General features: G+C 39.2%; 1 protein-coding gene across 2 annotated transcripts in view; it reads right to left on the bottom strand.

The window, feature by feature from the left end:
• Positions 1-2984: 2984 nt before the first annotated feature.
• The window catches only part of SCIN (scinderin), a 48415-nt gene continuing 39116 nt past the window's right edge, over positions 2985-12283 (bottom strand). For both annotated transcript variants that reach the window (XM_071735343.1, XM_071735344.1), the window contains 6 exons: positions 10038-10208; positions 9349-9526; positions 8756-8877; positions 6936-7013; positions 5506-5566; positions 2985-4670 (listed from right to left, as the gene is read on the bottom strand). In XM_071735343.1, coding sequence (XP_071591444.1) covers positions 4537-4670; positions 5506-5566; positions 6936-7013; positions 8756-8877; positions 9349-9526; positions 10038-10208 — 744 coding nt within the window. In that variant the 3' untranslated portion in view covers positions 2985-4536. The remainder of the gene's footprint in view (positions 4671-5505; positions 5567-6935; positions 7014-8755; positions 8878-9348; positions 9527-10037; positions 10209-12283) is intronic.

The following is a 12283-nucleotide window of genomic DNA, read 5'->3' as shown; positions in this document are numbered from 1 at the left end:
CATGGAGGCTCACATTTCACTGCTGTCTGATTAAATATGGTGGTAAAAGGTACAACCTCGTGGATCTCAGTACCTTCCTAGTATCCTTTTGAGGACAGGGCACTTGCATGATGGAAGTGTGGATGCATTTAGGAAGAAACTTGGTACAGGCTTATTCCCCTTCTGCCTGCTCCCCTGGAGTGACTCTGTTTTTTATTACTTATAAGAAAAATAAAGAACAGCACAGTTGTTCTGTTGGCACAGGTTTTTGGTTGTGGCTTTTTTTTCTTCCTGTTGTGCAAATATGTTTTAATGTAAAGAGGAGAAAGACATGGAGGGTAAGAAGGGCCAGAACAGTCATAGACTGATTTTAAGGCATGTTGGGCCTCCCAGTTCCAACTGGTCTGCCTTTCTCCCTCTTGCACCTTGAAAGCTTTAGCTTTAGTTGAAGTGAGTGTAGCTTGCTGATTTTTTAGCAGAAGGCAATGTGTTAATAATCAGAGGAGGTCAAAGTAACTTAGTTTGGTCTAGAGAGGATGTAATGAAACATTAAGAACGTGTAGTGAATAAAAGATCCAATTGTGTTTTCAATGAAATCAAATGTTCCTTTGATTTTAGGAGCAAAAGTCCTAGCAATAAGAAGGGGAAAAGTGTATTTTTTTTTTCAAAGGCAAAATTATTGTTTTTAAAAGAGCAAAAGCAAGGATTTGTAAGTCAGCACATTAAGGTATTATCTAACTCTAGTTTTGTGAGGTTTTTGGTTTAGTTTGTTTTTTTTTGTCTTATATACTTACATTTGGCTAAAGCCAAAAAGCTTTTTTTTTGGCTTACATTTGGTAAAGCCAAAAAGGCACAACTTCAGTGGGCTGCTCTAGAAGCAATTGTATTCTAAAGTGAATTGCTTCTACACCTAGACTAAAGTGAAGTTTGAAGGTTATTTTTCAAGCTTTCCTACAGAGAAGCGGTCTCTAAAAAGCAACTTCAGTCTATGGAAGAAAATAGGCTTGGTTTGGTTTAGTGAAGAATACTGGAATATTGCAGTTTATGACAAGAACTGTTCCCGTAGCCTTCAGAGGTGTGAGAGCACCTTGTGCTATAACCCAGTGAGCAATATATTTTCTGTCTGACTCCTTAGCTTTCCTGTGACAGTCCCACAGTCCCACTGTCTGCCATCTTCATTATTTTCTTGTTGCAGGTGAAGCCTGTGTGAGTCTGAACTGGCAAGAGAGCAAACTGTTCAATTGAGTTTAGCTACACTTAACACAGTAATTTACAGCAGACCTGATGCTATACAGCACCATGTGCTATGCTCAGAATGAATATTTAGGCTGGTACCTCTCATGTCCTACCAGTAGTTATAATTTAAGTTCATGCCATTTTATGTAAACTACCAGTACTATATAGTGTTATGATGCCCTGTTTGGCTCAAAGAATTTCTAGTATCTTTCTATTGAAGTGAAACTCTATAAAGACGAAAAATTATGTTGTATTTACAATGAGTAGAATATATGAATACTTGCTGTTTGGTAGCATAATGAAACTGCTAACTCAGGGTCTCAAGTTGTGCCGGGGGAGGTTTAGGTTGGACATTAGAAAGAATTTCTTTACTGAGAGGGTGATCAGACATTGGAATGGGCTGCCCCGGGAAGTGGTGGATTCTCCGTCCCTGGAGATATTTAAAAAGAGACTGGATGTGGCACTCAGTGCCAGGGTCTGGTAACTGCAGCGGTAGTGGATCAAGGGTTGGACTTGATGATCTCTGAGGTCCCTTCCAACACAGCCAATTCTATGATTCTATGATTCTATGATAATTGTGCCATTACAAATCCAGTGAACATACTATTACTGTCTGATAATAATGCAAGATACAGCTTCTTCTTGACTGAACTTCATTGTACTGCATTTCCTCCATATTTTTTCTGTTTATTCTGAAAATGAGGCAGGTAGGTTTGCTATGTGTCTTCATCAAGTCACGTGCTTCAGTATCTTGAAAACAGCTTAATCTTTAATATTTCCAAGGATTCACAGTCCATCCTGTCTGTCCTCCTTCCCTCTCTCTCATCTTCAGAGAGGAAGAAATGTATCTTTGTGTGTACTGCACATGTGCCTATGAAAAATAAACTTCCTCCCTAGAAAGTAAACCCAAGAACAATGTTGCCAGCAGCTGTTGTGCTTACAGCTCAGTTGAGAACAGTGTTCCCTTATGAGCTCTCAATGCTCTTCTCAACATCAGTAATCAACTTGCCAGGACAATGCATTGTAAACCCCAATGCCCAGGCCAGGAGACCACAAAAGCTCCTCTGTCTTGTACGAGGGAACTAAAAAGAGGCTTTCAGAGTGCTGCAGAATATGCTGGCACTGTGCTGGGTTCAGAACCCTCAGTGTTCTGGGAGATGCTTATGTACAAGAAGGGCAAATCTTGTCTAATCCTCGGGTAAGAAGTTACTATAACTGTTTTTGTTTTTTAAAAAGTGAGAAGAATTGTATTTGTGTGTTGAAGACAACCATGAGATAACTACAGGCTGCTCAGTGGCTGTATGAAATGCAGTTGCTGAGGAACTGAAAAGGTCTTTGTGTTCCTTCCAGCAGGGTGACACCTTATCTGCTCTCACAAATAAAAGCATGGCCTATACTTTAAAAACAAATATACACCTATTTCCTTCTGTTTTACAAAATTGCTACTTCTACGGTCAATCATTTTCACAGGCAGAAAAGCCAAAGTGTTTGGTAACAACAATGGTAGTTTTTCTTAAAGATGAAATCCTAATATAGTAGGTACCCAGATTTTTAAACTTTATTTAGGTTTGTAACTTTAAAGTTGTTGGGGAGAGTTAATTTGGGTAAAATGGCACTAAAGTGAAAAAAACAAGCAAGCAAACAAAAAAAAAACCCTTCTCATGGTCCATCTAAAAAGGAAGGCACCTACTAGGGTTTGTAGGAAGTTTTTCTAGACACCAATGGAATCACTGAAGAACAGTATTTCAGAGAAAGGAAATGCAGATCCATTTAAAATATTGCTATTTGCAATTTTATTTTAAATGACATTACATTAATATACAGCCCAGTTATATTAGCAGGGATTTAAACAAATGTTTAATTAGATTAATTATAGGAGTTTGTTAGCTTTAATTTCTTAGCTTTACAATTCTTTTGTCTTTAACATTAAGTGCAGACTAAATTCACTTGTTTGTATTACCCAGATTCAAAACCACAATTAATGTTAAAAAAATACAAAAATGTCTGAAATTTCTCTTCCCAACCTAACTTTATAAGAATAATAAAAATCATTAAAATGCTTTCATTAAAAAGCCACACTGGCATGATTTACAGCTGTACAGATTGTTGCTTAAAACAATCATTATAGGATAACTGCTTAAAGCCATGCTACAGATCTGAAGCAGATTTTCCCACTGCCCTTATGTAGTATTTTCTGGCTAAACTACAAATAAAAAAATCCTTTGAAAATGTACTCTTTAATTAAGCAGATTAAAAAAATTCCAAAATAACTGTGCCTGAGAGAAAAGAGGCCATAATCTATGGTGTCTGCTCACACTCCAGATTCTCAAGATGTAGAGTGCTACTGAAACAAGAGGCTTACTTGTGCTTAATGTACTTGGTATTTGAGTAAGACCTGTATAGAAAATTAGTAGAAACACATCCTGCACCTGACAAAGGTGAGCAGTTCTTATGCTGGAAAAGAACCAAGTACTTCTTAGTAAGGCAACCAAGACAAAAGTATGGCTTAAGTGCAATCTTTTTAAGGCAGAGGATGTATTTTTGAAGCTGTTACTTCTTCTGCTTCCATTTAAAAGCAATAGTGCATTAACTAGAATATATTCAAGAACTTTGGTTAAAAAGACCTCTTGGAGCTGGAGGTGGTTCACAGAGAGAAATTTAAAGAAATTCTTTACAGTGAGTTAGACAGTTCCTTAAAAAAAACCTTCTGTCAACCTCAACTTTATATTCTTACAGCCATTCAATCCAAAATCTCTAAATATATGTAACAAGACACACATGTCAAGCACAGCTTTCTCAAAATGCCCATTCCTTATTTGCCCCTGCAAGACAAAGTCCTCTCTCTGGATCAGGCATCATCTGAACTTTTATGTGAGTGACTTGGCAATATTTGGCAAGTTCTACCCTTGCAACAGATGTAGAACGAGTCCTTTATCAAGCCAAATTCAGCACAATATTATGCTGACCTTATTCTGAGGGAGTTTCTTTGGCATTAGATTGGATTTTTAAGTGAAGGCGGAATTTGGCCCATTGTAGCACATTAAAAGAAACTGATCCACAACTTCTGCCTGAACAGTCAGTAGATTAAACACAGTACTGGCAGCACTTCCTACAGTTACTATGTGAAAAACCCACACACACCCCATTTGACCAATTTATCCTTTCCAGTATTAAGAATTTCTAGGCTATTCACCGAAATATATCAAAGCTTGGCAAAGTGTAACAACAGATGCATCATATTGTTGCATAAGCTTATGCTTAAAAATCCTAGAAAGTAGCTGGGCTCTGATACTTCTTGAAGCTGAAGCCTCCTTGGATAGATCAGTTCTTCCATTTGCTGGAGTCCCAGGCCAGGAACCAGCCTGTGAATGTTGGGGGTTCGTGTCCCTGCTTCACAATAACAATGGGTGTCCCCTTATCTCTGCCAGAAGGATCTGTCTCAATGTAGCGTTTGGCTAAGAACAGAGAGGAAATAAAACATGCAATCTATTAGTTAATTCTTTTGGTGTAAAAAATACATTAAAACCCCTAGTGGATGAAACCAGTGCTATTAAAGAGGGATTGTTGCTCTGATCAGTTTGCTGCCATACGAATGGGTTTTGACTCTTTGAACAGGAGAAAGTGTTTGCTGGTGCTCTGCACAAGCTTCATTCCTGTTTGTCCCGTGTAAAAGGCAGAACAGTGTCCCTGGGCATGGCAATGTGACATCAGTACACATCAGAAATGCAGCCAGGGAACCCTAACTGCTCCAGGGAAATATCTGCAAGTGTTTGTAGCACAAACTTTGTCAGAACAGCTCCGCTACATGAAATTACACCAGAGATGACATAATTTTTCGGGAAGGTGCACTCCACACGAGTGGTTTTGTTTTGTTCTACAAATGAGATTCCCTCTTCCAGATTTAACTCAGTGAAGGGTGGCAGTGTAAGGACTTGAGGATTTGTTGGCACTGCTTTGCCTATGTATGTGTTGGGTACAGCTCAGTAAGTAACTCCTTCAATGCAGTTTCTTTTTGTTGATCTCCTATGTATTCTTTACAAGGCTTTGCAGCCAAATAATGTTCTCTTGATTAATTTTACCCTTCATAAACTTACAGGTAAGAAAGATACAATGAGTTTTCGGCACATTTAAAGGGGAAAATTATCTTCTCCAGTATTAAATCCTAATAAGCTCAGTAACCCTTTTAATCACTGTAAGCATAACTAGATTTCTTCTACATCATCCTTTTCACTACTTTAAGTAATATCTATGCTATCTCACTCAGAATTCTGCCAAATTGATCTGATTTACCAGATTTAACAGATTCCTGTCGCTCGGTTTCATTGGCATCCTTCCCGATCCAGACAAAAACCTGCAGAGGAGAGAAAGATAGAGCTCCAATGTTGTTATGGGTGTGTTGTGCACAGCAGGTAAAGTACAGAATAGTTGATTCCATTAGGAGAAAGCACATACATTGTGAAGAATGCAGAGATACACAAAACAGAGATGCACAGAATGCAGAGATATACAAACCACAACTGATAGGTTTTTTTCCTCTTGCAAAAACCAGTCGTTCTATCCTCTGAAATCTCTCTTCTCTCTTGACACTGGAAGGCTGGACCTTTATGCACTCTGATGAAAGGAATCCTAATTGCTTTTTCCAGGAATGTCTTTCACTATTTGCCAAGGAAATTGCTCTTTAGGTGCAGAAAGAACACTGAACAGGAGCTGTCTCTGGTATGAACTCTGCGTGCACATCAACACTTGTGCACTGTGATCAATGGAAGCCAGGTGTAACTGCTGGATAACCAACCAGAGCCTCCATCTGCAATCCCCACATTTATTTATTTTTTGTCAAGGATCCTTTCAGAAACCAGCTCCACATCCTAGGCTTCCTACCTGAGTCATTATGTTCCAACTACTTTCCATCCAGCTTTTCCACCCACCTTACCCCATCTCTTCTTCCCACATGGACCTTGGACATTCCTTCTCATTTCCAAAAACCTCAGCCTTTTTTCCCTTAAGGGTTAGGCTGAAGAAGACAAATAAAGCATCAGACATTTGGCCTCTTCCCTCTTTGCCTCCAAGGGAAGGAGGAGGAGTAGAGAGAATGTACTGTGAGAAAAAGATCACAGAATCATAGGAAGTTAGGGATTGGAAGGGACCTTGAAAGATCATCTAGTCCAACCACCCCGGAGCAGGGTGCCCTCTGCACCCACAGTAAGTTTGTCTGTCATCCAAAATCAACATTTTCAGCCAACCTGGGAACACAGCGTAGATTGTTTCTGTCAAACTTCCACCCAGTTCTTCTGAAGAAATCTGTGTAAAGGCTTCGTGTTTGTCCCTTTTTTTTGGAAGACTTTTTGAAGGTATTGCTGCTACATGGATTTTGTGGCTCCTGAATACCTTCTATGCAATAACTTACTTTTTAAAAAATAATAAAAGTTAATGAGCATTATTGAGGGCTGTTTAGAACACTGCCAGGGCCTATACTCCTGCAGCCTCTGTTGGTTCTAATGGGAATGAGAAGCCTCACATTATGCCTGGAAATGCAATCCTGTATGTTCGACACCAACACATCATGTAGCTCAAAAAATATAGCTCTCTCTGGTATGATTTAAAGAAAACAAAAGTTCTTCTGTTCTCACAGAGATGATTTTTCTTCCCATCTTAGGATCTAAGTGATTAGGAATAAATTATCCTTGTTAGTATAAAAAGCAGTGGTCAACTACACAGCTTACCTGCTCCCAAGCATCAAGCAACATGACATCATCTTCAGCCAAATCATCCTGAGTGAATTCTCCTGGGACCTCCTCAATCTAAAAAAGATATTATGTTTTGGGTTGTGATTTGTTGTTGTGTTTTTTTAATTTTTTAATATTTATAAAAATATTCTGATTTTTGACAGACCAAAGGTATTTTTGGAAGATTAAGTCCAGAAGCTGGTGTGTAATTCTTCTTGTTCCTAGACGGTCAACCCTAAACTGACTTGATGAATGTGTTTTGATGAAGGGTGTTTCACTAAACAGAAACAAATCAGGAAACTGCAAGCCCTAGAAAATCAGCTCTGTTTGTCAGAATTGATAAGGATATCCTCTGGAGATGCAGAGGTTTACATTGTAATTGTAATTGCAATTGTAATTGTAATTGTAAGTGTAATTAATTGTAATTGTGTGGGGTCACAATCTACTGGAAGAAGCAGACAGGGAAATTTCTGTAGAGCACCTTGTAGCAAGCAAACTAAATCCATCAGCTGACACACATTCATCCAGCTTATGTTCCTAGGTAAGGAAAAGAAACTGCTTTGGTTTGCAGTGGGTGAGTTCAGCAATGAAATGCACACTCAAGAAAGCTTTCCAGTCACTTGACAATGGGACACTACAGCTGACTGAGCCACAGAGGAGTAAGTCCCAAAGGAAAGGCCAACTGCTTGCTGCTTCCAAGGATATGCAGGGAGAGAGAAAAGCAGTTTAATGCTATTCTGTATGTGAAGAAGAGAGAATACCATAGCATAGTTGTCAGCCCTCTGCTTTTAAGGGACTTTTGGCTACACTTGGTCATGTAGAAGTAGGAGGGATGATAAGCAGATGGTGCAATAGACATTTGTTTTCCCCACCCTGTGTCACAGTGGCCAGCAGGTCAGAGTGACCTGACCTACCTCTTGTGGTGACCTCTAATGGTGGTGATTCTATTACTAGAGAAATGCTACAGAAAAGAGGGGATTCCACAGAAGCTGGGGGGAATTTAAAACCCAAAACAAGTGCAGAGCTCCCAGCAGGCTCCGATAGGTTGGTTCCTATTACTGTATTTCACAGGATTGTTTTAGAAGATTTTTAGAAGAATATATTTTGCTACTCATAAGATTTTAAAGTCCATACTAAAGAATATTTAATTTATTCCTCTCCAAATGAGTGGTCTGTGCCTTAAGGAGATGGTAACCATGTCCCCTACCTTAAAATTAGTGTTTAAAATTAAATCCATGCCAACTGGTGACACAGCATTGCCCTCATAGAATAGAGTAAGTAATTAAGCCGGAATCACAGGATTATTACCCAGCACATAGCTCTGGGTATTTCTGCTCAGGAAACAGGCCTTCCTACTTCTTTGAGCACAGGCAAATACCCTGGAGGCATAATTATATGTCTTAATTCTCTGTGGAAAATTTCAGACTGCTGAGGAATTTTGGCAAGGGGCATTTCTTTTCCTCACCACCCCTATCAAACACATAAGGGGCAAGGCACTGACCTGCATTTTCTCAGTGAAATGACAGCAAGCAACACAAATGCTTTTGACAGGGCAAATGCCTTATCTTTTTGCATCTCCAAGCTTCTAGTCCCAGGCTGAAGTAGGTTCTGCATGCAAACATCTGCAGTATTAATTCTTTTGTCTGCCCTTTGCATTTGGATTGTTTTAAAGCACCAAACCCTGACTCTCTAGTTCTTGCCAAGCATGGCTAATTAAGCCAGATCCACAAATTCATTTCATGTCTATGATTCCCAAGGCAAAATATAACAGAAAATATGTAATTAAACAGAGAGGAAAGTATCCCTCATATACTCACAATAAATCTGCCAGTCTTATTAGAACAACCATACAGGCGAGGGGGGTGGTCTTCAGCCTTCGTCAAGAGCCGAGATGAAGTCTGATATTTTTTTTTACCTCCAAGTGCTTTCCAGAATTCCTCTGAAATAAACAATATACCATTTATTCAGCAGCAGATTTAACATTTCTTTCAGCTTGTTAGACATTGTTCAATAATCCTCGAGCCCTATCTTATTTTCTGTCTCAAAGATGGGTGCATTTTCTTAAGAGTTTTTCCTGCAGTTTGACAAAGTAACAGTAAAGATACCCCTTGCAGATCTAGAAAGAGGAACGTGCTATTTCTTTCTCTCCTCCCAGGCACTCAGGGTAAAGAAAGGAACACATTCCTCTGCTGCTCTCCTACAGACTTCCAGAGCATCACATTGCTTGTGCATTGGTCACTTCTGGACAGATCTCCATGGTAAAATGACAGACTGAATTTTCAAAGGAAGAAAGTGAACATATGCTTTGCCTACAAAATATATCATTGCAAAAAAATGTTCAGGCCATATTTCCACCTAGTGCTGTGTATTCTCAGCTGCCTATTAAGCATAAACGTGGCTTTATACTAACCAGGTTCTTGGCCTTCATTAATCTTAGCAGTTTGGCACTTAAGAACACTGGCTATGTACTGAGCTCCTTGTTCCTCTTCTTTGCTTGATCCTTTTCCTACCCAGGTGTAGCCAGAGTTGTTTGGCAGTTTCAGAACGAAGACATCATTAGAGTTTAGTGACACTGCATCAACATCAACCTAAATCAAGAAAGAAATTGTTTTATTAATATTTTAAAATAAAATCATCACTATTTTGCATGTTTATATAAAATATGTAGATAGATGTTCATCACCTAGGCTTTTATTTTTTTAAATTTTTCCCTGGATTTATACTGCCATAAATTAGAGAAGAACTTAACTTGAGACAGGGAATTGACTCGAAGGGCAAAAGTTAGGACTATCTGGCAGTAAGAAAAAGTATCTCATAAGGGTTGCTGATTTCTTGTCTCTTCTTTGTCAGCTGACTGTTCACTACAGATTTTCTTACACGATCCTCTGAAAGATGTAGCTTTGTTGCAGCCAGTTACAACATATTCTCTTTGATTTATTAGATGGGTTGGTCACACAGAGGAATGGATTTGATTTGGAGTTCTGCATTCCTACCAGGTGTGACTACCCAACAAGCTTAGTATTATGGCTCATGGCTCAGTATTTATGGCTGTACCATTTCCCATGGGGAGCAGTTGGTGTAGTTAGCAGGTGTCCTTACCTCTGCAATCCTGGTAGTAGCTGTCAGGTTCCTGCGGATTTGGAAGAGTCGTGTGGGTGGGGCAGGTTTCTGACCCTCCTTCTTGGATGTCCCATCCTTGTAGACAATAAGTGGTTTGTTTTTGAACAAGCTCAGTAAATGTGCAGGCTCTTTACCTTGGCTGACTCGGATCTGTACATATGTTTAAAAAGGAATTAAAAGAAACAAAAGGACATGGATATTTTTGGTCTCTGTTGAATAGCATAGTGGATGTTAGCCAATAATGCTCAGTATGTTAGCAAAAATGAGAAGTGCCAAGCTGAGAAGATCTAAAAATATAGTTCTAGACACATTAAAGTTAGAGCATTTGTGAGATTTTTTTTGTCAATCACACTGACACAAAGACAAGATTCATACTTCTAACATAATGTTTAGCTGATTAAAATGGCTGCTATCTACTGTAATAAGAAAATTTTTCTTTTTTAAGAGAACAATTTTATAGTAACTTAATTCCTCTGAAAAATTATCTTGAAAGTTTAGATGCCTGTATTTAAGCAGAAGAGAATGTTTTTTCATTTTGTTCTTCCACCTGCAAGAGGATGAAAAAGATAAGCATGAATCTATCTTGCAGAGGTTAACATAATTGGCAGAAATGAACTTCCATTAAAAATGCAGATGTTATTGCACTCTCAGAAAAACACTGAGGTATGAATGGATAGAAGAACTATAATTTTTAGATTAACATATGATGAAAGTTATTTGTATACAACTGTTTCTTCTTCCTCTATAACAGTACCACCCGCCAAGGTGGAGGGCTGCAGCTCCCTGCTTTCACTGCCATAAAGAAAGGGGGAAAACAGGAACTAAGGCATGCTGAATATCTAGCAAGGAAGGAGAAGTGGAAAGTCCCTTAAGCTATTCCTGGTGAGGCTTGGGACAGCTGAAGCAGGGGTGGCCTGGTGGCAGGGGACATTCTGTGCAGCAGGTGCTGTTGCTGGATAGACAGACTGATACAGTTGCCTGATAAGGATACCCTAGAACATATGTATTTTTAGATGCCAAACAGTGGCAGGACTTTGCAAATGCTAAAAACAAACAAACAACAAACAAAAAAGAAAAAAAAAAATCCCACGCCAAAAATACAGGAGAAAAAACAGCCCTGCTGAGGGAAACATTCCTACAAAACAAGTAGGGGAATGACTTTTTAATAGTAATTTGTACTGCAGTGCCATCTAGTGACCACAAAATGGTGCCTTTAAACCTTTGAAAATAACGCTAGCACAGATGTTAAGCATAGGTAATATGTTCTAGGTAGCCACATACATGCATATAAATGGACACGTGCATATGTACATATGTGTGTATATACACATACCTATATATTCACATATGTATATTCCTAGACTCATTGCAGGACTAAAGCACTTTTAGGTACTTGCCCATTGGAGTGAGATGGATCTCCTCCAGCTTTAATAAAAAGGTTTTTAAAGCACATTATTATTGCAGCTGTAAGCAATAACAGTGTTAGTGTTGGCCTTAGTTGTAAGACAGGACCATATTGGGCTGAACTCTGTCCAAATATAGAACATGGGTTAGGAATAGTCCAAAATATAATTACCCAGAACTGTTTTAATCCTTCTCCACTATAGTTTCAATCATAAATTATAACTGATTAATAGCTAAGAGTATGGTTTGCAGTCTCAATTAGGTGCACTTTGGTGGGTGGGGAAGTCCTTTGTTTTGGTAACTAAGAAATGGGAAGCATAGAATTACCTCCTGCTGCCTATAAAATCTCTGCCCCATTCCCGGTCATTTTCCAGCTCCAGTCTTTCTGTGGGAAGAGCAAACCTCTCACCCACCTACCCACCACTCCTCACTAGTGATGAAAGGAAATTATACACCCTAATCATACTAGGACTAACTTATCTCCTCCCACCTGTTAGCTGCTGAGGAATGTCCTGAGCCTTGCCTTGCCCAGCCCGTTTCTGGAAGTGACAATGTGTCTGCTTTCACAGAGCTGCAAGGTCTAAGGGATGGGAAAACCCAGGTTCTGTTCCTTACTGCAGCAGAGACAAGCCAGACCTGGAGCACAGCTCCAGCAGGCTCTCCCCTTCTGTTTGTCATGTGGCTTTCAAGTCTAACAGTTTTGGCCCTCTAAAAGTTAGGTATCTTGCCTGGGCTAAAAATCACAGCTTCCTGTATGATCAAAAGGATACAGGGAAGCTCAACACAGGCTGCTCAGAGTGAGTTGCCCTGGGAGGATCTTA

Source organism: Heliangelus exortis, chromosome 2 (genome assembly GCF_036169615.1).
Source record: "Heliangelus exortis chromosome 2, bHelExo1.hap1, whole genome shotgun sequence".
In the NCBI taxonomy this organism is placed as follows: Eukaryota; Metazoa; Chordata; class Aves; order Apodiformes; family Trochilidae; genus Heliangelus; species Heliangelus exortis.
Note: the sequence above shows the minus strand (reverse complement) of the source record. Positions and strands in the feature narration are given on the sequence as shown.